The sequence below is a fragment of the Carassius carassius genome, chromosome 4, assembly GCF_963082965.1.
Source record: "Carassius carassius chromosome 4, fCarCar2.1, whole genome shotgun sequence".
NCBI lineage: Eukaryota > Metazoa > Chordata > Actinopteri > Cypriniformes > Cyprinidae > Carassius > Carassius carassius.
In genome coordinates this window covers 21866342-21893017 of record NC_081758.1, presented here as the reverse complement: position 1 = coordinate 21893017, position 26676 = coordinate 21866342, and the positions used below count along the sequence as shown (strand labels likewise).

General features: G+C 36.9%; 2 protein-coding genes across 2 annotated transcripts; both read right to left on the bottom strand.

Moving 5' to 3' along the window:
• Positions 1–283: 283 nt before the first annotated feature.
• On the bottom strand, positions 284–12351 carry golph3a (golgi phosphoprotein 3a). Its single transcript, XM_059547897.1, has 4 exons — positions 11907–12351; positions 7188–7319; positions 6428–6542; positions 284–2428 (listed from the first exon to the last, which is right to left on the bottom strand). Exons 1-4 carry the CDS (start codon positions 12120–12122, stop codon positions 2004–2006), a joined length of 888 nt encoding a protein of 295 aa, XP_059403880.1. The 5' UTR covers positions 12123–12351; the 3' UTR covers positions 284–2003.
• A 2702-nt stretch (positions 12352–15053) lies between these two features.
• On the bottom strand, positions 15054–26042 carry mtmr12 (myotubularin related protein 12). The gene is made up of 16 exons (XM_059547896.1): positions 25779–26042; positions 24007–24064; positions 23665–23804; positions 21958–22030; positions 21689–21825; positions 21499–21586; positions 20731–20854; positions 20237–20306; positions 20021–20118; positions 19568–19692; positions 19360–19438; positions 19173–19243; positions 18717–18886; positions 18012–18188; positions 17600–17758; positions 15054–16467 (listed from the first exon to the last, which is right to left on the bottom strand). The coding sequence occupies exons 1-16, from the start codon at positions 25845–25847 to the stop codon at positions 15874–15876; spliced, it is 2232 nt and encodes a 743-aa protein (XP_059403879.1). The 5' UTR covers positions 25848–26042; the 3' UTR covers positions 15054–15873.
• Between the last annotated feature and the right edge of the window lie 634 nt (positions 26043–26676).

The window sequence follows — 26676 nt, the reverse complement described above, 5'->3', positions numbered from 1 at the left end:
AAAAGAGATTGTAATCTCAATGTGATTTTCTTCCCTGGTAAAATAAAGGTAAATAAATAAAATAAATCATTCATTTACAATGCATTCTAAAAATAACTGTTTTAGTAAAAAAAAGAAATCTAACTTACAGTATATGTAAATGCATTTGTTTGAAAGATGCATTCAATTTGTCTGACTTGGCTCCCTGTATGTGAGAAATTAAAAGAAAAGTAATTCAACAAATCTGATGCATCAAAAGCAGCACTTGCTTCTTCACAAAATAAATAACAGATGATGTTTGAGGCACTTTCAAGACCATAGTTTATTTTATAGTAATAAGAAAAAGTATATACATTGGGGTCCCTTTATAGTGAGTCCTAAAGCTACGCACATGATTTTAATTTTCTCTCAATCTGAGACACATTTCTGACACTTAAAAAATCCCCCATGTCTTAAGCCGATGCTTCCAAACTGGTGGATTTCCCAGACCATAGCTACATACAATCAACTATCGTGAAGCAAGCATTTGCCATCATTGTGAAAGAAATAAAGAGCAAAACAAAAGCATTTTGATTGTTAAATGATTGATATAAAACTGAATAAAAATCAACAGAATGACAATAAAGAAATATGATGACTGATCAAAGGCTTCCTTGACACATCTTCATAGTGTAAAAACAAAATTAAGACACGCATGTGCTAGCGTTAACATGACAGGCAAAATGAAGATTGATACAGAGTTTGCTCATGTAGTATGCAGCATGAATACAAAAATTATATACAGATTAAACTAGATTGTGACAGAATGCCAGTCCATCCTACCATACTGCCAATCAGCTAATGATAATAAAATATTATCAAAAATATACCCAAGACTCAAGAAAATGGAGGAATCTGCTCTTACATATAAAATTCACATTTTTTGAAGGTTGTGTTTTCTTTTTAATCCCATTTAGAGGTGAGAGTACATGAAATGAAAATCTTATAATAACATAACACATCCCTTAAAACCTTGAGGGCAAACTTCCATATATCAGTGGAAAAATATCTAAATGTATGTTTATTTTCAGGGAGGACATAGATTTCTTAGAATTAAACTCTTGTGGCCCTCAAAATTAGTTTCTGGTAGTCATATACAAAGGGTATGAGGCCTCTGAGGAACTGAGTTACAACCAATATCTGAATCTAGCTCCATTAATGCCACGTCACAAAGAGCTACAGTACATACTGCACCTTGAGAGCTACGCATCCTGTAACCAATCTCAGGCACATAAAAGTACATTTTAAAATCAATCTCTAAGTAACACAACAGCATGCCCATGAGAAATCATGACAGTAAATGTGTGAAGAGGTAGAGGTTGTGGCGTGTTTATATAGACAGAACGTAGACAACCAAGGGAATCGGAGGGATGCTCATAATACACCCAGTAAATACTGAACAGGTCCTGTAACACCCTTCCCTAAATTTGCATTTAAACTACCAAATAAAATGAGGTTTAATCTGTTACCATAACAGCATTTTGTCCTTGATAACCTTTTTGGTTTCTTTTTAAGCTCTATTATTAGTATGAAAACAAACTGAATGAAAAATTATGACACACTGCAGTGTACTTAATTTCTCTGAGCATCTGTTGAGTCATACAGTACCATACGCAGATGAATCAATTCCAATTAAACGCATGAAACGGACACCAAAACAATGTAAAAATCCTTGCTTAATTTTCCGATTGTAAAATCTGTTAGGTACCCAACACAGATGTCCAGACAAGGAAGGAGCAAAAAACAAGCCATTTTGAGCAGCGATGTGAATGGTAAATGTTCCAACAGTCTACTGTGATAAGGTACCCAATTGCATTCAACTGAACAAATGATTCAAGACCAAATAAATTGGCGAGGAAGGAATATCTACAAGGAAAGAAAACGGAGACGCCATTCTGACACACCAGGTCAATCCAATTCAACGCCGATTTTACCAGTCCAACCGTTCTACGTTTGATCGCACATCCATCAGAACTGAACCTGCTTCATTTGGTGAAGGCAGCGACCACAGCCCACAGCAGCTCATTGGAGTTGTTCTTCATGCTCTCGCCCTCAGGCTCCAGATCCAGCAGCTGCCGTACTCTCTTCATGGCTAGATCATACTGGTCATCCAGCAGCGGGGCAAAGGCGTTCTCTAGTACATCAGAGGAGTGGGCGAGGAATATAAGGGCCAGAATACGTTTGTCCATTCGGTGAGGGTCGTTCACCCACTTGTCCAGAACGGCCTCCTGCACCTTCTTCATTAGGCGCTGCTTAATAGTATTATTGGTAAGTGGGTGTGTAGTCATGTCGAAAAGAAGAAAGTTTTGTTTCTCGGTGGTGAGGACGCCCTTCTCTACAAGGTTCTTGGCCAGGCGCTCTCGGACGTTACGCAGCTGATAGTGAAGCTTCAGAGGGTTCCATGTCTCGCCTGCAAAAGACAAGCACTTTCAGCACCAAATAAATTTACATTCACTTTTTTTTTTTTTTTTTTGATAAAAACTTTCTTGAACTACAGAATGTTATTGTACAGAAACAAAAGGTAAAAATAAACGTCATTCTGAACACATCTTTTTTTCCCCTCTCTCCGACCATATCCCCCCACCCCCATCTCCCAAAGGTACATTCAGAGCATACATAATCAGTGAAGATCAAACACCAAATACAATAAGTAAAAATAGGAACATGAGATATAGGTCTTAAAGACGCGCCTTCATTTTTGAAATGACACCTGACCATGCTGAAATAGTCTTCTGAGAAGCTCCATGTAATCTTGCCACTGAGAGCTCCATGTTCGCAATGTCCAAGAAAGAAATATTCACTTTATTTGACAAGGACAGAGATTTAACTAATCTGTCATAGTCAACAGTGGTCGCCAACATGTCGATTGCGTAATCGACTGGTAAATCTTAATCACTGTCCCGGTAGCTCATGAGAGTAACACATTGTATTTGTCTTTATACAGTATTTTTTGTACTTCGTTTTCTTTTATATTCGGGAGCTCCTGGGACAGTGATTAAGAAAAATACATCATGCCCGAGTCTATAAACAGCGGCCGGAGATGCCGAAGATGGACGCAAAGAGGAGAAAATACTGTAGCAGGCAGAGAAAGCTCACTGTTTACGATGCTCGAAATATAGAAAGAAAATATAAATATTGAATTTGGGGTGAGGGTTTATATGAATGTATCACTGAAAGGAACTGACTGTCTTCAGAAAAAGTTTTGATGACAATGGCATTTTCTTCTCCTCTTATACCTTCATATAAAGTAGTATTTATCTGCTCTGTTTACAGTGGTAACCAAGGAAACACTATTGCTGCTGCTTCATAAGCGCCACCTGCTGTCAGAGAGTGAATCTGCATCTCATTCAGCCCGTCTGCGGTTTTCATTTCATGCAGATATGTTTTTATTTTATTATAATAATTGGCCATCAGAAACAGCCAAATTGCTTTTAAAACATAAAAAAAGAAAGAAATCTGAATCAGAAATGAAAAATCATCATTGGTGCATCAATTAAAAAACTAAATAATGGGCCTCAAACTGGAAGTACACACTTTTTCTATCAATTCTTCAATTGATAGAGCTCGTCTTTCATAAAGGCCAAGGTAGACTGTATAATAGAGGCTTTCTTTCCCAAAGATGTGATATGTGATGATTTTTTTTCCCCCCACAAATTGCTATGGCTATAACTTCCTTTTTTTTATGGAAGTGAATTTAAGCATAACAACATTAAAATGTACAGTATGGACATTCATTTTGAAATGTGTTAAAGATCGCATTTTTCATTAAATTATTAGTGTTTTTTAATGATTTTAATGACTTACAATGAATTATATGATGGCAACGGCAATCAAAATGTAAACAAATAAAATAATTATTACGCACAAATAAATATCCAATATCAAGCAATACCTAAATTTAAAAAGAAATCAGTGCTACAGAATATGCATCACTAAGCTTTCAGGTAAACACTTTTTGTGTAGTCCTATTTATTGATATCTGCTCATACAGCATTATCACATCATTAATAGTTTTCATAGGTTTTCTTCTGGATTTTAGCAGCTTACAGTCTTTCAGAAGTTGCTGACATTAATTTTGTATGCAGAAGTCAAGCTAGAGTGCCTTGAGCGAGTACCACCAGCTCACTTGGTCGGCTCCTGTGCTAAAGTAGAGAAGCACAGACTTCTCAGGATCAAAGCAGGCTGTGGTAGAACATTTGCTAGTCATCATCCTGCAGAAATTTATGGCTCTGATCTAATTCTGAGCACATTTTTATACACTCTCTAAACAAAGACGGCAGCTTCTTCTCGCAGACGCTTTGATCTCACCCTTTGACCCTTTGGCTCTCCATACTGAGACATTTCCAACCTCATAGCCACAGTAGGTACCAGAAATCTCTCTCAAATCCACACTTTGGACCAAAGATGGATCCAGCATTTTTATGTGCACCAGGCACAGTACATTTAGAAGGTAGCAGGGCTCCAGACCCCAAAAAAAAAAAATTCACTTAAGGAGCCATTGACTCCTTTAAGAAACAAAATAGGCGCCAAATTATTTTTTAAGTGCCACAGAATAAACGTGTTTTATATCTTTCTTTTGTCCTTTTTTGTTTTAAACACATTCCCCTGGTTTTACATACAAGGTTTAAGCCTAGTCCCAGACTAAAATGTAAGTCAGAGCTGTTAGCCCTGTCCGTGAAACCAAGCCCTTAACATTTCATTCATACTGTTATGCATTTACGTTTCTCCTTTTTTTTTTCTTTACAGCATCAGCATTTTAATCCTTGTAGATGTCCTGGGAACTAAGGTTCACTTAAAGTGGGAACTAAACGTCCTTTCCAACTTGAGAATTATTTATACAGACACAAAGAATTGTTTAATACACAGAATCCGTGCCAAAATCAAGGACCATAACTATGTCAGCATCATTTGGCCCTTGAGTGTAGTTTGGGCTCCTCAAGTCAACTCAAGTTAAGCAAAATGCTCCTTTATAGTTATTTTTTTCTAGATGACTAATGAGCTTTTTAACATGAATGGTAAATGGTATGGTGAATGGTACCTTTTGGTGTTCATTCCTGTTTATTTCGTACTATAGTAGTAAAGAGAAAGATATGATAGGTTCACGTCCCATGCCACTTGAATAGAGGCTCATGCTGCTCATGCTACATTAAAGAGTGCTAAAACGTAATTATTGTTTGAATTTCGTCATGTTTTTTGCAGTATTTAAAAGCTGATACTTTGTTTAATAAAAGGTTACAGAGCACAAAGCCTATTGTGTTTGTTGGACACAAGTGCGCTACAAATAATATGAAGCGCTCGCATTAACCGAACACAGCATTTAGACTAAAGATCTTGATAACAAGAAGCCATAGTATCGATTAGAAACAAATATTCTTAATATCAACACAGCTGACGGCTTTACCTGCTGTAGTTTGATCAAGTTGTGCAAGAAATAGACACTTTTACTCTGCACGTATCCGTCATTTTCGACCTCTGCCACAACTGGAGCTGCTTTTAGCAGGTGTGCCGTCAGTCTCCGTTTATTACATCAACATACAATATGTGATCTCAAAACAATCAGGAACAAAAGCATTATATGCAAATTTATAAGTCATAACATGTACATTTATATAGTCGCCAATGGCGATCTCAGCAAAAATATTAAATTAAATTAATATTTTTGGCCGCAAATTAGACTTTTTTAGTCATAGTCTGGAGGCCTGGTAGCAATGGCAAGAATAATTAAATTCAATACAATTTCATGTAATCTAACACTGCCATTTAAAAGTTTGGGGTCAGTAAGATTTTTTTATTAGACAGAAATTAATGTTTTCATTCAGCAAGGATGCACAGAATTGATCAAATTTGACAGTAAAATAAATTATGACTTTTATAAGTTACAAAAGGTTATACATGCAAACAAATGCAGTTTTTTCCTACATTTGGTTTGATCAACAAATCCTGAAAAAAGCTAACATGATTTCCACAAGCACATTGATAATAATACTTTTTTTTTCTTTATCAGCAAATCATCATATTCAAATCATTTCTGAATGATCATGTGACACTAGTAATGGCTGCTGAAAATACAGCTTTGTCATCACAGAGATAAATTATATTAAAATAGTCTATTGTCTATTAAATAGAAATGAGAAAAATAGACATTTGAAAAACAATTTCACAGTATTACTGTTTCTACTGTATTTTTGATCAAATGACTTCATACATAAACATAAAAAAAATCTTACCAATCACAAACTTTTGAACAGTAGTGTATAATATAACCAATAAATATTAGTCTAGTCAATAACAAGTATTGAGTTTAATAAGTAATGTTTAATTTGTTTTCTAAAGCCAAAGTAAGGCACGGAGGTAATCTGAATAAATCATTTCAAGACTGAGGAACTCAAATGATATGTGCAAAACTCACCACTGAGTAACTCTATCCAGCTCTGCACGGTTTCGGGCGGCTGAGTGTCTTTTATGTGTTTCAGAGCCTCATCCAAAAGCACATCTCCCGTTGGAGCATCAGACTTACATATAACCTAAAAAAAAGACAAGAAGAACGTCACTGAACACAATGAAAAGTGCTAATGCACAACGCACCACTTACGTCAGGGCAGTGAACTCAAGAGGATAAAATCATGTGAAGGAGATGAACTGCTTCAACTGAAGACTGAAGAGTTTCACTTCATATATTAAATCTAATGCACTTTCCAGAGATACATCTGAGCTTGGTTTAATAATAAAAGTTCTCACTTACGACAGCCAAAACCAGCCACAAAAAGTGGCCTCCTGACACACAAATAATATCAAAGAGCTCCCTCTTGTGAGAGAACGAGCCATACACAACTGTTAATGTACTGACACCAGTGTGCTGAATTTTACAAGCACATAAAGAATATATCTTCTGAATTTGTTCAGTCCAGTTGTGTGTTTGTAGAAACCTCTACCATCAGTACAGAAAAATGATGGTCTTACATTACATTTGTTCAAACAATGAAAGTTAATGTTTGAAGTTCTCCAGCAGTATTCAGTCTTTGTTATGCTCCACAGAAGAACAGAAGTTTGGAATGACATGAGGATGAGTAAATGATGACAAGTTCATTTTTGAGTGCACTATCCCTTTAAATGCTTGCAGAACTGAAAAAAACAGGAAGCCTCCCCCTTAGATGAACAGTTTGTCTTACTTTGCGAGCAAGCAGGCTTTTCCTCCTCATGCCACAGGCCTCCAGCTGCAGTCTCCCTCGTAAGGCCAGCTCAATGAGCATGCAGCCCCGCAGGCCTGAGGAGATGCAGTCATTCCAGAAGGAGGTGTAGCCCTTACATAAAAACATAATGAAGAAAGTCAGTATACATGCACCATCGGAGTTTAGAGCTTCAGTGTAACTAAAACTCCAATCCAAATGTTTTGTGAACAAAGAAAAATGTTCAAACACAGTTATAATAATAGTTTGTTTTGTCAAACAATTTGTGTTGGACTAATACAATTCTATGTGGCTATTCCATTTTGTAATCCAGTACTTTTCTCATTCTGTTATTCCATTTCAGCTTCCTGTGTGGTGTTGCTTGAATTTAATTCAGGAATTAAAATGGTGCATTTTGCCCAGCACTCAGGCACAGTTATGATGACTTCAGTTTGTGCAGTGTCATGGTTAGCAGCGGATGAAGTGAGCAATGGATCTCTTCATTATTAACAAGGCCTGCTTTGTGAAGGTCCGGTCTCCTGTCCCAGAGGGCAAACAACAGGCCTCTTTCAAGGCACTGGTAACAGGCATTGCTCCGTACGTGAAGACCACATGCAAACCACCCAGAACGAATAGAAGCACAATGTGATATCATTCTGTGTTCTCAATGACCTGTATCATCTCGCACTGCCTTGCTCATTCAAATATGGGAAGCATGTGGTTTTTGTATTCAACGAGGAAAAAAAAGTTTGTAGGTTTTAAAAACAAAACTAACAAACCAAATCACAATTTTCTGTATCTAAAAGAAAATGACAATATATGTATATAAAACATATAACATATAATATTAAGCAACTGTTTTCAAAATTGTTAATGATTAATATTTTTTTTTTGAACCCCAAATCAAATCAATGCAGCCTTGGAGAGAAGACGTCTTTCAAAAAAAAATGTAAAACATGTAACCTGTCCCAACCCAATGTTTTGAACACTAGACTAGATGTTTAACTCATCATGACTACATGTGATTCTTTGATAATTTTGCTTTGCTAAAACGACAGACTGGCAAGATGCAATTATGGCAAAGCCTGAATGCTTCAGTGCCTTGTCTTTTAAAAGATAAGTTGAATAAATACATCTATTAAAACATTGCTTCTTTGAAGAACACAGCATTCAAGATCAAGAAAGTCTGTCAGTTTTCTTTTTGACATAAGTCCTCTGTCATGGGAGTAAACTCGATACTTGACAACAGCATAAGAGCTCACACACAGGCAGACAATCAAGATAATGGTAGGAAAATGCGGCTGTTTTAAAAGATAGCACAGTCAGAATGGAATCAGGTTTAAAATGTCAAGGTGTCCAGGTAACATGACCCATACTGTGTCCTTGTCACAGTGTAATCACACAAATCCATACTGCATGATATTAATTAACAACTTACACACACATCAGGCTTAAGCTTAGGGTTTGGATTAGTGTTTGCTGCTTGTAAATATGCATCATTTACTGTTATTACTATATTTAGTGCATGCAATGTGTAAAAAGAACACATCAAAAAAATTACATTATTATTTTGTGTGACATTACTGTCATGACAATTAAGTACAATAACAAAAAAATATTTTGGTTCCAAAACATATTTATTTTCTTTCTTTTGATTTTGGGGTGAAATGTGACGTTCTGTCAGATTCACTCAATCAAGCAAGCAATGGTAAGAATATCTACACTTAAAGTGTTTGTTTGATGTCAATGTAAATTTTGTACAAGCAATAAGCATGAGCAAACTGTAGTACAGGGACATGTTGAGTAAATCCATTTATCCTTTCTGCTACTTTCCATGCAGATAAGCAAATCTTAAGTGAGGCCTCTGTATAGGGCTCAACGTGATATTCAACGCCTGAAAATGGCAGGGATGTAAAACAAAGGATTAAAGAACTTCTGTAATAATAATAATAATTATGTTATTGTGCTAGAGAGAGCGCTGTTGTTAAAAAGAAAAGAAAATGTATCCACCACCCTTGCAGAGCTAATATAGCAACAATCTGTATAGCAGTATGACACTTCCATGATCAATGTAAGATGCTGAACGGATCATAAACATCTAAAGATGACAAAAAGGGAGTGGAGGTGGAGTAACCCTTTAATTAAAGGTCAGTCGACAAAATTACAGCAAATGTCTCAAAGCCAAACTGGCTTAATTTGAGGTATTTTGCCTCTTTCCTTTATAAGAGACACTGTTAACGGTCTAATAGTGTTTTACTACTGTGGCATCTGAGTGCTCTAGATTGAGGGAGATAATAATTATTATTGCAGTGAGTGATTCATTATCTTGAAAATAATAACCTGTTTTGCTTGGTTTTAAAACTTTTTTTGCCATACAATTTGAGGAAAACCATTCTAATATTTGTGACCAAAATAATAATAATAAAACAAAATTGTAAATATAAGTTGAGTGCATTGCATTATGCGATATAGCATTTCACACAGTAGGCTCTGTATTACACTGCATATGTTTTCCAAGTGTAGTAGGTCAGTTTGGTTTTCTAAGTTTTCAATCCATAAAAAAGGTAATCTTCGGATTTGCTCTAAAACGCTTCTTGTTGTGACTGTGTGAAGCATATCTGGATTTAAGAATGTGAACATGTGGGTAACTTGTGACAAGGTCAGTAGATGCATTTTAACTATATACAGTCGTGGCCAAAAGTTTTGAGAATTACATAAATATAAGTTTTCAAAAAGTTTGCTGCTAAACTGCTTTTAGATCTTTGTTTCAGTTGTTTCTGTGATGTACTGAAATATAATTACAAGCACTTCATACGTTTCAAAGGCTTTTATCGACAATTCCATGACATTTATGCAAAGAGTCAGTATTTGCAGTGTTGGCCCTTCTTTTTCAGGACCTCTGCAATTCGACTGGGCGTGCTCTCAATCAACTTCTGGGCCAAATCTTGACTGATAGCAACCCATTCTTTCATAATCACTTCTTGGAGTTTGTCAGAATTAGTGGGTTTTTGTTTGTCCACCCGCCTCTTGAGGATTGACCACAAGTTCTCAATGGGATTAAGATCTGGGGAGTTTCCAGGCCATGGACCCAAAATTTCAACATTCTGGTCCCCGAGCCACTTAGTTATCACTTTTGCCTTATGGCACGGTGCTCCATCGTGCTGGAAAATGCATTGTTCTTCACCAAACTGTTGTTGGATTGTTGGAAGAAGTTGCTGTTGGAGGGTGTTTTGGTACCATTCTTTATTCATGGCTGTGTTTTTGGGCAGAATTGTGAGTGAGCCCACTCCCTTGGATGAGAAACAACCCCACACATGAATGGTGTCAGGATGCTTTACTGTTGGCATGACACAGGACTGATGGTAGCGCTCACCTTTTCTTCTCCGGACAAGCCTTTTTCCAGATGCCCCAAACAATCGGAAAGGGGCTTCATCGGAGAATATGACTTTGCCCCAGTCCTCAGCAGTCCATTCACTATACTTTCTGCAGAAGATCAATCTGTCCCTGATGTTTTTTTGGGGAGAAGTGGCTTCTTTGCTGCCCTTCTTGACACCAGGCCATCTTCCAAAAGTCTTGGCCTCACTGTGCGTGCAGATGCGCTCACACCTGCCTGCTGCCATTCCTGAGCAAGCTCTGCACTGGTGGCACTCTGATCCCGCAGCTGAATCCTCTTTAGGAGACGATCCTGGCGCTTGCTGGACTTTCTTGGACGCCCTGAAGCCTTCTTTACAAGAATTGAACATCTTTCCTTGAAGTTCTTGATGATCCTATAAATTGTTGATTTAGGTCCAATCTTAGTAGCCACAATATCCTTGCCTGTCAAGCCATTTTTATGCAACGCAATGATGGCTGCACGCGTTTCTTTGCAGGTCACCATGGTTAACAATGGAAGAACAATGATTTCAAGCATCACCCTCCTTTTAACATGTCAAGTCTGCCATTCTAACCCAATAAGCCTGACATAATGATCTCCAGCCTTGTGCTCGTCAACATTCTCACCTGAGTTAACAAGACGATTACTGAAATGATCTCAGCAGGTCCTTTAATGACAGCAATGAAATGCAGTGGAAAGGTTTTTTTGGGATTAAGTTATGGACTATGCAATTCATCTGATCACTCTTCATAACATTCTGGAGTATATGCAAATTGCTATTATAAAAACTTAAGCAGCAACTTTTCCAATTTCCAATATTTATGTAATTCTCAAAACATTTGCCATGACTGTACATGCATTGTTAAAATATAGATTTTTGTCAATATATAGCTGCTTGAAATTCATACTCTTATCAGTTATAGATTATATGTAAAACTGTCATAATACATTTCATGTCGATATGACTTGATAACGTCATAGCATCCTAACGTCACATTGCTTACAATAAGCTACATGAAACGGGCTACAATTGTATATTAAGATATACGCGTCTTTGTTTTAAACTATGTTGTTCACTAAACTAGTGTTTGTTATGACAGTCTGGTGGGTCAGAGAGACAACTTATAATGCATTTCAGGGCAAGCTAAAAGCTACATTGTATCACAAGCACTCATATGGTTGACTTTAACTCAAAACGTCACCAATTTTAAAAACAATCGGGATAAAAAAAAAAAACCAGTTTCCAGCTCCAGCATTCCTTTTCTCTAATGGTAGCCATCATGGACATAAATGGCTAAACATCGACTACATAGAACTACTAACAAAATAAAGCAAAAAACAAAAGCAACCTCGCGGTCTTTCAAGCCCAGCAGCAGTACTTCCTCCATCAGGGTCAGTCTGGTTTTCTTGGAATCACCGCTGTCATCGTCTTCCGGCTCGTCTCCACGGCGGGGCTCGTAGTCCTCTTCGCCGGATCCGCGGTCTCGGTCTGCGGCTGCAGCGCTGCGCGAAGCCTCGGTGCGTCTTTGCACCAGGCCGGAGCTCCGCTGGGTCAAAGTACTCATCTCTCAAACACACTAGAACTAAATCTCCTTCCCAGACAACTCCTGTCTGAGAACAGACTGGCTTATTCAGTCCGAAGCATAAATGATTCCCCGGGTTTATAAGGGGAATGTAGGTGTAAATCGGGGTTTGTTTTGGAGAGGGGCCCCTCGCGTTCACTACCACGGAGCGTCGCTTCTTCCGTCAGGTTTAATATGGCGACCAGCCGTGACGAGAACAGCAGTGGATGTGGCATCTCGACACGGTTTAGACAGAATTTGAGCAATACCTTTCATTGATCCAGTTGTTGAAGAACAAACTTTAAAAACAAACTAGTCTGTTTGTAACTCTTATCCTGCCTTTAATAACATGTCTCAAATAGTGTTTTTTTTTCCAGTTAAGTAATGTTAAACACCCCCTTTTCCTTTTTTCGTTTATTTATTTGTTTAATTTAAATTTGTCTATTGTCTATCCTTTTTATTTTTGATGGTTGTATTACACTATTTGTATACTGTTTTTGAGTATTAAAAAACACACTCGGGATGGATCTGGAGCTGCATACCAAGACAACATTTTTGAACATCACTGGTGAGGTAGAACCAGGATTATTATAGTTCACTACAACTATCTATCTATCTATATAAACATGTTCCGCGGAATAAAAAGAAAACTGTCTTAGTAGTAAAGTAAATGAAAACAAAATTAAATAAAAACTATTTACAAAAAAATAAAAATAAACATGACAGAGACAATGAATTACTTTAAGGGGATCATGAACTGAGAAATCCAAATGCCCTTGATCTTTTGACAGATAAGAGATCATTGTACTATAAAACATCCTGTAAGTTTCAGAATTCAAAACTTTATGATGTAATAGCGTGGCTAAACACCGCCTCTGCAGAAAACGATCAACGCCTGCTTCTACATCACTGCCTGTTTAGCCCCGTCCACCGATTCACACTTGTAGTGTAAATAATGAGAGATGCAAACACAGCTCTGTGCAGGAGCCAAAAGATTAAGATGCTCCGAAGACAAAAAGACCATGTGCAGAGCCAAAAATCATCACAATTAAAAGAACCAGACTTAAACTACTTCAGTCTGTGTGCATTGAATTAAATACATGAGTTTCACAATTTGAGTTGAATTACTGAAATAAACGAACTTTTCCCACAACATTCAAATTTATTGAGATGCACCTGAATATGTATATGTATATATATATATGTATATATTTGTATACGTATATATATATATATATGTATATGCACATGTATATATATATATATATATATATATGTGTGTGTGTGTGTGTGTATATATATATATATATATATAGTATTGTGCAAAAGTCGTAGGCCACTAGTATTTTCACCAGCAAAAAATGCTTTTAAGTCAGTTACTTTATGTTTTGCTATAGTGTGTCAGTAGTAAATATCAGTTTTCATCATTTAGTCTGTCTGGAATAACATGAAGAAACAGAACAAACCGACTCAATCCAGAAGAACTGTGGCAATGTCTCCAAGACACTTCAAGAAACCTACCTGCAAAGCTACCTGAAAACCAATGCGCACCTAGGACAAACGCATAGTGTGGTCACACCAAATGTTGGTTTAATTTAGTTAATAGAAGTTAATTAATAACGTCTATTTATGAAATTATTTTTGATGGCATCCTTACTTTACAGGATTTTTACACAAGTGCCTAAAACTTTGCACAGTACTGTAGCTTTGCGGGTTTCTTGAAGCGTTTTGGAGACATTACCACAGTTCTTCTAGATTTAGTCTGTCTCAGTTTGATCTGTTTCTTCAGGTTATTCTAGACAGACTGGATGATGGTGAGATCAGATCTCTGTGTGGAGCACTGCATGTTGTCAGACTCCTTGTGCAAACAAAAATCTCACTGGATTATAACATTTAATGGCAAAAATAATGTTTGGAAATGTAAACTGCTATTTACTACTGACACTACAGCAAAACATAAATAACTGACTTAAAAGCATTTTTTTGCTGGTGAAAATACTAGTGGCCTACAACTTTTGCATAGTACTGTATGTGTGTATAACACACACACACACACACACACACACACACACACGAACTATTTCCTTAAAAAAAAGTATGTGTCATCTAACATTATTGCTTGCTAGATTACGTTTTACAAGAATTAAACGTGATTGTAAAGCATTGATCTAGCGTTTTATTTCAAAATTCTGTGGACAAAAAGTGTGACATATTTCTCGAGTGCATATATAAAAGTATTTGATGCTACTTTTACAAGAAAATTATCATTTTGAAGTCAATGGTCCAAAACAAAGCAATCTGACATATATTTCAAGGCCAAACTCTTATATTATGAACACTGAAGTTAGTTATAGAAAAATACAAAGCAATTATACAGTTATAGGTTTCAAATCCAGCTTGAAATCCCTTGTTTTACACAAGAGAAGTACAGAACTGAAGTGAACAGAATCAGATTTGACAGTGATTGACTGGCAAGGAGCAGTAGTGCAAAACATAGGAGGAAGAGGTGAAAACCAAAACAAAATGCTGCCCTCTCCACACATTTACCAGCAAATAACAGCTCAGTGCTTCAGTGCTTTCAGCTTACATAAGCTTAATCACATTTCAAATGCAATTTGAACACATTTTTTTTTTAACAAAGTGCCTGTTGATTTGTGGCAGTAGTACTGCAAAGGAAATGTGCACAAATGCAGATACAGAATTACATTAGCTTATGTTTAAATAATTATATTTGCAAAGGCTTGCAGTTTACAACGATTTTCCATTATATATATATATATATATATATATATATATATATATATATATATATATATATATATATATATATATATATATATATAAAATAAATTTGGCAGCTGAATCTAGCTGCAGATTATAAGAAAGAAAACAATTCTTCCCCCAGATAATCAGCTTTGTGTTTTTTGTTTTTTTTTTACTACTATTATTTTTTTTGTTGTTGTTGTTGTCTCATAATGTACTACTAAAATAACAGCCAGCCTATCACTGGACAGCTAAGAGCCCCAAAGTGTTCATTACACAACAGAGCATTTAAACTCTGAGACAGCTGATCTCATGTATTGTTCCTTACTTCCTCTTTTCTTACATTTTCTTAGACGCGAAAAAAAAACAAAAAAATGTATATACCCGAAGGTTTACTTGGCATCTGGGGGAAAGAAATGGGAAGTCACAGTAATCAGACCACAATAAGTACAGTATAATTCTCAATACATTTTAAATGCAGCAGTAACAATATACCTGTAGATGGCTCCACATCAGGAGCTATAACATGAGAGAAATGTGGAAGTCAGGTGTATTTCAAACTCTTTATAATGGTTGCTATTATTCAGGATAAGTTCATCTATCCATAGACCACTGGAATAGAATACTGTATGGAATGTTACTTGGTGATGATTTTATGTAACACTGCACTGTAGAAAGGCGGGAAGCTCAGGGTTTTTGTGTTCCGTCATGAGTAAGAGAACAACTCCAGGTACTGTTCCATTAGGAACATCAAAAATAAAAGAGCTTACATCCTGCCTGAAGGCTCATGTTTAGTTTTCGATACAGCAGGGCACATGTGGCTTGACAAAAACCTGTTTTACTTTCCAAAAGGACCCGCTTTAGCACAAAAGGCACTTTCAGCACCTAATTTGAATCTGACAAGGCCATTATATGCCTGTATTTACCTCATAATATTATTATTTAATAATATATGGACGAATATTAACATATGGGTGAAAAAGGTTCTCTGTTAAACCAAACTCACAAATGAACTGGCCTCATCTTCCTGACTGGCTAGACTGTCAGTTACCATAAGGCACTGCATCAGACCTGTAGGTATGATGGGCTTGAAAGATTGGTTGCGGCTGAAAGAGAAGGGGAATGAGGATGACAATCGTCCCGAGGAGCCGAACGACAGCAGCCGGTGCTGAATGTATGGACTGTGATCAAGTTTAGCAGCTTGTGAGGAGTCTCTTGAGTGCTCCAGCACACGCTTCAGATCCTGCACCTGACTTAGAAGATCCATAATCTTGGTAATGACGGCCATGGAGCCCCCACCCAGAATGTGCACCTCAGGTATCCAGCGCAGGTAGCGCTGCATCCAGACGCGGACAGCCAGGCCGTCCAGACAGGGGAGGAGGAGGCCGTGATAGTCCAGAGGACGTTGTTGCCAGGACTCGTAGAACTCTCGGCTGATGGCAGCGCTGGAGTCAGGAGAGCCTATCCAGCGACTGAGACGCTTCACTCGTAGCATCTTTTTAAGGCTTTCAGTCTCGTCCTTAAAGAAACCTTTCTTGAACGGGGTTTTGAAAGCTGTGCTGGGTAAGGATAACTGTCTTTGGTGCTATACATTTTAAATAAAGACAAATGTAAATATTAATCTGCAAAAAATGAATTCACAAAATAAACTCAACTGAGATATTACCCAATATAAAAAGCAGAGTCAAACAAACATAAAAGCCAAAGAAGCAAAAGTAGGGCAAGGCTGGGTACGGAGTCCCCCTCACCTTTAATTTTCCTCTTGACTAAAGATCTCAGTAAAATCTCAACACATTTACCAAATAGATATGCTCTTATTAAGCGGTCATCTGAATGCCAACATTTGTGAGATTTATTCCTTTTAAACCGTAATTCATTTAGATTTGTACAGTAACAAATACTTCACATATTGGAGCAAGAGGTTCAAGTGAAACCCTCAGAATTAGGTGCTTTTATTATTTTATTTATAATTGGCATTAAATAGAAATGGCAAGTTCTTCCCTATTGTAATGAGTGAAATGTCTTATTGAAAAATATGTATAAATGTAAAGCAACATTTGATTGTGTCTATCGGGATTGACTGGATAATAACAAAATGAGCATTGTAAACTAAATGGGTTCACATGATTTAACATGGTTCCAAGGTTAAGATGGACATTTCAGATATCTTTATTGTTCACCATAATGTGTAGGCTAACTGAGTGAAGTCATTTAATCTGAATTCATAGTTTCTGGCTATTATGACAATGTTTATATATGTGAAACATTAGGAATATTTAAATACATATTTTAAAACCATAAAAAATATACTGTAGGTCTATAAATAACTCTGATTATAGTGTAACTCAGATGCGTGTTGGATTTTGGGATTCTGTTTTTTGATTTATCTGTCATTACGGAATTATTCAGGCAATTGTAAAAACGCATTGATTTATATAGAACATTGGATTTGACTCCTTTTCGAAACATCATTATAATTCACAAGATATAAGATATAATATCTGTATTTTATTGATTGTTCAATAAAACCTAAAATGTACAAATGTATTTCTCATAATACTATATTGCGTGATGCATACATGTTGAACTAATTTCTAAAAATGATACAATTTAGCAGTAAATGAACACCGTTTTTAAAGGAGGTGTTTTTCCACATCGTTCCCTTAATTATTAAACTATGTAACCTAGATCGTATCAGAAGCATTTCACCCTCTCACCTTGAGCTTGTGAGGTTTGCGTACAGCTCTCTCATTTTTCACCTTTTCTGAATACAGGGGGTTAAAGAAGAAATTCTGGGCCTTGCTGTCAAACTGCACAGACCAGTCCCACACTGTTGGGCAGCTCAATTGGCTGCTTTGTGCAAGCGGTGACTCTGCCTGCCAAGACAATCAAGCACAGGCAGTTAGCACATGTAGAGTAATGACTGCATTACAGAGGGCTGACTGTTTTCTTGTTAGCCACTGTACATCTATAGAGGCCTCTAATACTATTAACTTGCAGAATGGTGAATGCAGTACTCAAAGCAATCTTCAGAACAGTGTAACTAACTACAGTAAGGTCCAAATACCACAATCAACCTCAACAAATAAGTTTAAATGAAATGTATGAAATAAAATACACAAGTTCTACCTTCATAACACTTTCTCTGTGATGGGGAGAGTTGAACAGAAAGGTGCTAAAGACAGGCACATGAACACTGTCGGACAGCACAGTCAGGTAAGTCTCGGAGAACTGGAAGGCCGGGCTGTGCTGCTGAACAAGCTGCCACACACACTCCAGGAACAGGAGGAAGACTGGAGAATGACACTACATTGAGAAACAAGAATCAAATTAAGTAGACAAACAGGATGAGAACAGCATCGCACAATAAACCCCATATGGTCTTGTATCATGCTGAAGGGGTTTAGTTTGTGATACCAATTGTATTTTCCATTTTAAAAATCACACGGTTACTTAGCCAACAGGTAAATAAATGGAAAATGCTTTTAAGTGAAATTAAGAGACTGCAATATGCAATGAAAAACATGATAGTAGTGCAGATTAGCTGAACTGAGTAGTCACAGTAGAGTTCAGTAGTCTTCATATAAAATATCTGTCTGCAGAATTCCACGACTGACCAATCAGAATCAATTATTCCAGATAAACTTTTCCAGGAAATTATTTTACATCCTTCTAAAAGACAGGTTTGCTGGTTGCTTTTTTTTTTGGCTGCAAAATAGCCTGTAATTCTCAGAGGTTAAGATTAACGAAAATGGGCAAATACAAAACAGTAACATTTCCACTAAGCCTAGCCTCTGAAGAAACAACAGGCAGGACGGAGCATGCAATAATTACCTCCTTGTCTTTTTGATGGAGGTGATTACATCGATCCAGGAAGGAATGGCATCCAGCCACCCACTCCTTCTGCACCAGACTCTGGAAACCCATCAGTGTTCTGTAATAAGGGTCCAGCATTATCTGAACCAGGCTGGAGATCACACAGCACAGATCTGTTCCATCTTCCTCTGCAAATCAATCAATATCAAGACAAATTACCAGGGGATACAACCTCAAAGTCAACAGGATACAGTAGATCTATCAAGGTTTAAAACGACTTCATTTTTAAAGATAAGGTGTGCAATTGGTACCAAGTAGAACCATTCTAGCACACATAGACAAGCAGGTGTGCTCCCATCCCAAACTCACACTATTGTTAACCCAGAAGCTAACCTGTTGGAGGACCTTTGGAAATCTAAGAAATCTAAAAGAATCTTTGGAAAGTCTAATATAGTCGAAACATGCCTGACCTACCTGTTATAAGAACATTTGTGTTTTCCTTTTCAAGGCATTCAACCACCTCTACTGCTTTTTGGAGGCATTGTCTGTTATGGACATTAAATACAGTTTGATAATGGTTTCATAGAATCTAACTAATGATTATGAACAGGAATACAAATAGTAAATCACACAATTTAGGATTTTATCAATGTAAGCTGACCTAATAATGTCTAGCCATCCCGAACTTTCAAGAGAAGAGAACCATTTCATGTCTGACAACCAAAAATCTGTTGAATTTTCTAAGAGACAAATAAAAAAAACATTACTCTGTGATTGCAAACAAAATATCCATCCTTTCATTTAATATTTGAGGATTTATTTATTCTTTTGCATTTTCTTGTGAAAGAGACGTGTATTCTGTGACTCACCGATAAGAAAGAATTGTTTGAACTTGTTATATGATTGCTGGATGTCTTGGATAGTAGGAAGTGATTCTGAGAGGTCCTCTGTTTTTGCGGAGTAAAGGTAATTATGTGCAACTGCATTTATCATTCTTAAAAAAAAAGGGGAAAAAAAAAAACTTTCAATGTGAAGGTACTGACAGTCAAGATAAGGCAATACTAAATTCTTTTGTTTGTTTATGTTGTGGACACTGTATTACATAACTACTTTTGTCCTTGCTGACGGTGTCTAGCGCACTACTAGATAACATTCTGCATGTTGTTCTTTGATAAAGAACAGTGGCCTTGAGTGTCAGCGTGTAAAAACACTGAAACCTAGGACACAAATAACCATGAAGGTATCGCAGCAGACTGGCTGATCTCACAGGATAAATAAACAGTACAGTAAACGAGTAAAAAAAAAACTGAATATTCCTTTACATGTCAACGTGCTTTTGGATATCCCCATCTTCCTGCGTCACGGGCGGTAAAGACGCTTTGAAGAGAGCACAACCGCTGTGATGAGACCAACACCAAATCTAAAAATAATAACAGCCATCAAACAATTGACAAAATGACCATTTGTACACAAAATCTAACCTTTAAATAAAAAAACATAGCAACATTCACAAAGATCTTGTTAATATTGTTACTCACTGGAAACCCCTTTCCTTGGTAACTGAATAAATCCCCTAGTGCTGATGGGATGACAAAGTACTTCGGTAATCTAAAAACAATGTCAGAGCAGTGTTTTTGTTAGGTACATTTATTAATTTATGACTTGCTATAGATCACTGAAAACGGTTTTAAAACAAAACAATTTTCAACTGTTTTATAATTATGAATGCATGCATTTGACATTATAATAATTGAGAGATTACATGGAATATTTTATTTTAGAAATGCATATATTTCAGGGCAATTTAACTGCTAAAAGGATATTAAAATGTAATAGTGGGTAGTTCCATCACCCAAAATAATGTTTTTTGTGAACTACCCAAATATAGACAGTGTAGGATGGATCTTCGAACAATCTAGGTCAGTAGTACATATAAACATAGATTAGAGATGACATTCCATTACTGAAAATGTACCTTGTAATTCAAACAATAGTAACACTTTATTAGACACTTCACAGCTGCATAAAGTACCTCTGAGAGAGATCAAAGTTCTCATTTTCAGTGACTAGTCTACAGTTCGCTTTTGTCCGTTTCATTTCCTGGGTCCAGTCCTCTGGTGAGTCAAACAGAATTGTCTCCCGTTTCCTCTGCATTTCTGCAGACACAAAATACATCTTTTGTTGTTGTTCCAGAGTTGACTAATTAGAGTTTAAGGCATTTAAAATGTAGAACCATATAAAATTACCCTTTATTATTATTATATTGCGGGGCACAACTGTATTTACAATAACAAAAAATGTGGTTAAAAAGCAAATCATATTGGAATGATCTCTGAAGGATCATGTGACATTGAAGACTGGAGAAATGGCTGCTGAACATTCAGCTGTGCATCACAGGAATAAATGGCATTATGTCGTCTAAAAAGATTGTTGTTCTTTCGGCCATCTGTTTCATTCCAGTTGCAGAGGCTATGATCAGAATTTAACAGTTGGTGCTACAAGACCAGAGCTGCATTTCAGATGTGTGCAAAGTTCATGTTCTGCTTAAGTGAGAGTTCATGAACGTCACAAGGTGATATTTTCCCTTATGTTGTATAAACAGTTCCATGGGTTTGGTGAATTACTGGTTTTGGTTCCTGCTGTATTTGCAGGCATGTTGTTTCAAAAGCAGTTAAATATACACATACCAGCGACATAAGAATATAGAACTCAGACGTCAGCTGTATTTACATCCACAAGAGAAACTGAAAAGTAACAACAGTATCATAATGAAAGCCTCTACAAGAAGATAAATCTGTACCTGGGCTTGGTGTCCCTGTATAGGAAAAAGCAAAGACACACTTCAGAGATTTCTCCTCCAAACAATGGTGAGCAATGCCATGAAAGATCTGAAAGAACAAACAAACAAATTCAAAAGGAGATGTGAAACCCTCTTTACAATACACATATATATATATTATATATCAGTCCTAGTGTCAAAACAAAATTACCCTTTTGGCATCTTCCTCCTTGGTGTATGTTAGACAGAACTGAAAGACTCGTAGGTCTTTACAGTGAAAGATCATTTTGGACGGATATTTGTTCTTCACAAGGCCTCCTGTTATCAGTTTTCTCTTTTCATCATAAACTTCAAAAGAAACAAAACTTTTCTCAGGACTCAAACAGTCAAGCTTTTCCAAGAAAAATCACATTGTGGCTTTTTTACAAATGTACAGATCTATAATCATTCCTAACGATAACAATTAAAAACAATTATTACCACCATAGATGTGATCCACGCACATTAATGGAATGTCATTTTCTCCATAGAGTTTGTTCTTAAAGGTCTTGGTCTGTAACAAAGGTGAGTGACACAACAGCCTCTTTCTCAATGCAGACAATACTAAAGTAAGCAATGATTATGAAAGACAGTGATTAACAAATACCAAGTCGTTTGTGAAAGGTGCGCTTTTACACGACACACCATAACTAACAGAAAAACCAGACACTGTTGCCTTGTTCAGTGTGCTGTATCGAGCTTTCACACAATAATTTGTGAAATCAAGTGTGATACACGCTTCAGTTCCTGTTAACCACCCTCAAATATAAGTCTGAAAGTAGCCTATGATACCAACTAACACTGACATCTAACCCAATTTAGCTTTCAGCAAAAACACGTTTTGCAGCTTTTTAAGATCATGGATTAGATTAGGAACCTCTATATACTGATCTTATTTGGTATACAGGCCTTAATAAGCCAAGAAAAGACCATGAGAAGGAGCACCTGACACTTCCTGAATACCTGACCATCTGAGACTGCTCTAACACACTGGTTTCTCACCAGAATTTCACTGCCAGTGAGTCAGGCTCTCAAGTTCCTGAAATGGCAGCTAAAGTGAGAGCACACAGCACAGTTCCTCATGCACGATCACCAAGCGTGCAGTTTGGCTAATGCTCTTTTAGTTAGCTAATACACCCAGTGTTTCAAGGCCAACAAAGATTGACTATATTCACACTTTTCCTATTTACTCCATTTCCATTTATTTTTTTATTAGTAGAAATGTTTATCCAAACCTGACTAACAAACAAGGAAGAACTATTTATCATACAGGAGCCAACGAAATTAGCAGATCTGTAGGGTTTAATTTATTTTTGCTATAAAATGGCCCAATTTCGACAACCTCTTCCTGTAAAGCAGGAAGATTTCCAATGCAGTAATTCAACATCATAGTTTTTCCAAGACTTTAATGTTCTTGTGTCTCTATAATGTACCACTCGGGTCCAATTTTTTCCATGTCACTATTCTGTTTTAATTTACCATGTTTAGCACAATAAAACCTACATAACTTGCCTACAAACTATTTTAGATGCATAGTAGGACTGTCAATTTTATGTGTTAATTTAGCATAATTACTAATAAAAACAAGTTTTTTTTTTAAATTACACATTTAGTCAACAGAATGAGTAATGAGCTTTTCAAACAGGACACATTTTTAATAAAAATGTTTAAATGATAGACAATCCTAATTAATAGCAATCTTTTTATTAAGACTACCATTGTATGAACACCTAACATACATTTTATTCTTTTCAACCACAATACATGTACAGAAATGCTGCAGTCTACATACAGGAAGCACGTGATGTTTAAAATAAACACTGTGGTTCTTTGGTTGATTGAATTTCAATTTCTAGATGGTTTGTTAGGTGACAGCATTGTAGATGTGAATTAACATTACAAATGGCCATTTAAATTAATACAGTTTTCATATGTTGACTATTTTGGTCTACTAGACAAACTCTCCATTTGACTATTCATAACCATTTTACGTTTCTGTAAATTGGTGACTAATTCATATGATGTCATTAGTATGGGTCTCTACAATTATCTTATGCCCCACTGAGGGGAGGACCTTCAACCTTTTAGAGCCCTAAAAAATTTTCTCTTGAGATCGTGTGAGATCTGAGCCCTGTCACCAATCCTTACCGTCTCCTCCTGTGATATCTCATCACTAATGAATGTAATGCGAAAATTGGTGCAGAACAATGTGCCAAAGATGCCACGCTGGGACAGGTCATCTTGAGTGTATTTGAGAATAGGGTTGGCACTACAGAACTCCACTTCACCTAAGAAACAACAGAACAGCCGTCATGTTAGTTTGAATAAACACAATGCCAGTTTTGTGCAGACAGTGTATTACCCACTTTTCTGTTTCTTCAAAATCACTCTAATAATAGTTCTTTAATTCAGATGGAAGCTTCCAGAGATCTCATTTAATGTAATTAAAGTCTGAATTGAGCAAAACATTGAAAGGGATTTTGAATTTACCTGGCAGCAAATCAGGATGGATCTCTTTCTTTGGTGGTTCTTTCTCTAATTTTATTTCCTTAAGAAGACAGAAGCAATACAATTAATGTAAAAAACTGTAAACGTGATTAAATTATCTAATAAAATATCTTACTAAATGACATTTTAACAAGTACTATACATCAATATAATGTCAAACACATCATGCCACATTTCACAGACACACTGAGTGTGCTGCTGCGGAGTAAGTGAACATTTGAAGTCTAAATGGCTCCACACACACAACATCTGCTCCTTAGTGAAAAAACTGCTGCTATCGTACATATGAGAATAGAAGTAGGTAAGAAAAACCTACACTGTCATTTATTACATTAAAGGAACCGTTCACCTAAACATTTATTCTGTCATGAATTACTTATCCTCATGTTATTTCAAACCTGTATGACAGAAGAATGTTGGTAACCAGTTTTGCCATCCAGTGACATCAATTCTATGGTAAAAACACTGAGAAAACTTTTACTCTTATGTTCTACAGATGAAAAAAAAGCTGTACAGGTATGGAATGGCAACAGACGGGTAAATGACAGAATTTTTGTGGAACAATCCCTTTAACATTTGACTTAAGTGTAATATACAATAATATAATGAGAATTCAAAGAAAACTGAACCACATCAGCACTGTACAGCAACATCAGCACACTAAGATCCTCTACCCATAATAACTGTGTCTCTGGCCCAATGCATTTCAGCAGAAGCCCTGTGATATCAAGGCATGCTTTGCAACTTAATTTCAACCAGGCTACTTCCCTTGTCACTGGTTCAAACAGATCAAATCAATAAACGAATGGGAATGTGTAAAAACTGTAGAAGTTCTGTTGAAACAAACAGGATAAATAATGGAAAGGAAGCCACCAAGCATCCTGGCTACCATGAGGTCAGCTGCAAAACACAAAACCTCACAAAGAGTCCCAAGAATCTGCGACACTCCTTTCCCTAATGACATCCTGGGGTGAAAATATTCTCCTAAAATTTGCTTTTGAAACCTGAGACACACGGTCTATCGGTTTACACAAATCTCGGTTTTGGCAGGTTTTGAACAACATAAGGGTATTAATGACAGTTTTCCTTTAAATCTCTAATACTGTATTATTTTTTGGTCTTGTAATGTTTTTATTGACTAAAATGAAAAAAAAAACTGTGAAAATAGAGGGTTTAAATCTTACATCACGTTGTTTCTATTCGGAGTAAAACAATTCTTTCCATCATGCTTTCTTGAACGAACAATAAGGGCATGAACTCTACTGGCCATCAATGGGTCATGACATCTATTATGGTACGCCCAATGCTCGCTCAAGACTAGATGGAAGTTTACAACCATTAATGGACTTCAAACACATCACATGTCAGAGCAAAATGAGGACACTCGTGGCTCGCGTCAATAAACATAGAATCATTTAATAACCTGGATTACAACAACCGCACTTCACAACTACATTACAACTAAAACTCAGTCGTCAAACTTCGAAGTGTAACGTTAAGTGAATGAAAAAACACTGCTGCTCTGTGATGTGTGAATACATTTCCCAGTGTGAACGAAAGTTACCCAAAACCGACTGAGATTTCCCTGTTTGTCTAAACTTGAAGAAGTCAACAATGTCAGCATCAGCTTGGGACTCAACCCCGCCCAGCGCGTGACGGTCCGCGCTTTCAGCTTCTGTTTTAGCTCAATACAGTGTCTCCGGGATGTTTTGTAAACATCTCGAGTATAACGCGGCATGAAAGCTTTCGCTTACCTCAGGTGTAACATAAGACACGAATGACGGTTTAGTAGACTTCGCTCCTACGCCCCCCAAACTCAACATTTTGCCTGTCCCAGTATCTCGCTTCCCGAGCAGTCAGGTGGAAATCCGGGAGATCTCGAGCAGCCCAACTTTCCTCTTCCTCTCTGCTCTCGGTCCCTCTCCACCTCTGCTTTCACAGGCACGATTTCCTTTGGTTGGAAGCCAAACCTGCTCCGACAGCAAACCGCGCCCGTTCGACATCATTGGCTCTTCATGGACGAGCTGTCCGTTTTCTAGCTGGTCAGCGGTAGTCGCTTGATGCTCATTGGATTTTGTGACTGTCAATCTCATACGATTCCTCAGTGCCGAGCCAATAAACAGTCGTATTAAAATAGCATTCAAGCGTTTATATACTGACTGCAAATGCGATTGCCGCTTTGAAGCTTATTGCTGTATGGTTGCGCATCTAGTGTTTCTGAGTTGTGATGAGACTAAAGTAGTTCCTTATTTGCAAAAACAACAGGAAAAACAATCAAACACCTGCGAGGCAATCTAGAATTAACATGCACAAATAACTGGACTTGAATCCTTTAAAGGGGTCATATGAATTGATTTCAGTTTTTGCGTTACAAGCTCTTGGTGCATAAAGAAGATCTGTAAAGTTGCAAAGACTAAAGTCTCAAATAAAGTCTCAAATCCAAAGAGATATTCTTCACAAAAGTCAAGAGCCAACCTCTCCTACCCAAAAGTCTGGTTCTAACACGCCCCCCACATGTCTGCGTCAGGATGTGGGAAGAATTGCATAACACCGCCCAAATGATCAATTCAACTAAATTCAAGTTTATTTGTATATCGCTTTTTCCGATACAAATCATTGCAAAGCAACTTTACAGAAAATTAAGTTTCTACA

Excerpts from the sequence above, each read along its gene's own strand:
- golph3a (XM_059547897.1), bottom strand. The coding sequence starts at position 12,122 with ATGAGTACTTTGACCCAGCGGAGCTCCGGCCTGGTGCAAAGACGCACC. Across the intron at positions 7,320-11,906 it reads TGGGCTTGAAAGACCGCGAG|GGCTACACCTCCTTCTGGAA; the intron begins GTTGCTTTTGTT and ends TTTTTATGTAAG. Across the intron at positions 2,429-6,427 it reads CTGGATAGAGTTACTCAGTG|GCGAGACATGGAACCCTCTG; the intron begins GTGAGTTTTGCA and ends TGTCTTTTGCAG.
- mtmr12 (XM_059547896.1), bottom strand. The coding sequence starts at position 25,847 with ATGTTGAGTTTGGGGGGCGTAGGAGCGAAGTCTACTAAACCGTCATTC. Across the intron at positions 20,119-20,236 it reads ACCAAGGAAAGGGGTTTCCA|ATTTGGTGTTGGTCTCATCA; the intron begins GTGAGTAACAAT and ends TATTATTTTTAG. Across the intron at positions 18,189-18,716 it reads TCCATCAAAAAGACAAGGAG|TGTCATTCTCCAGTCTTCCT; the intron begins GTAATTATTGCA and ends TTCTCAATGTAG.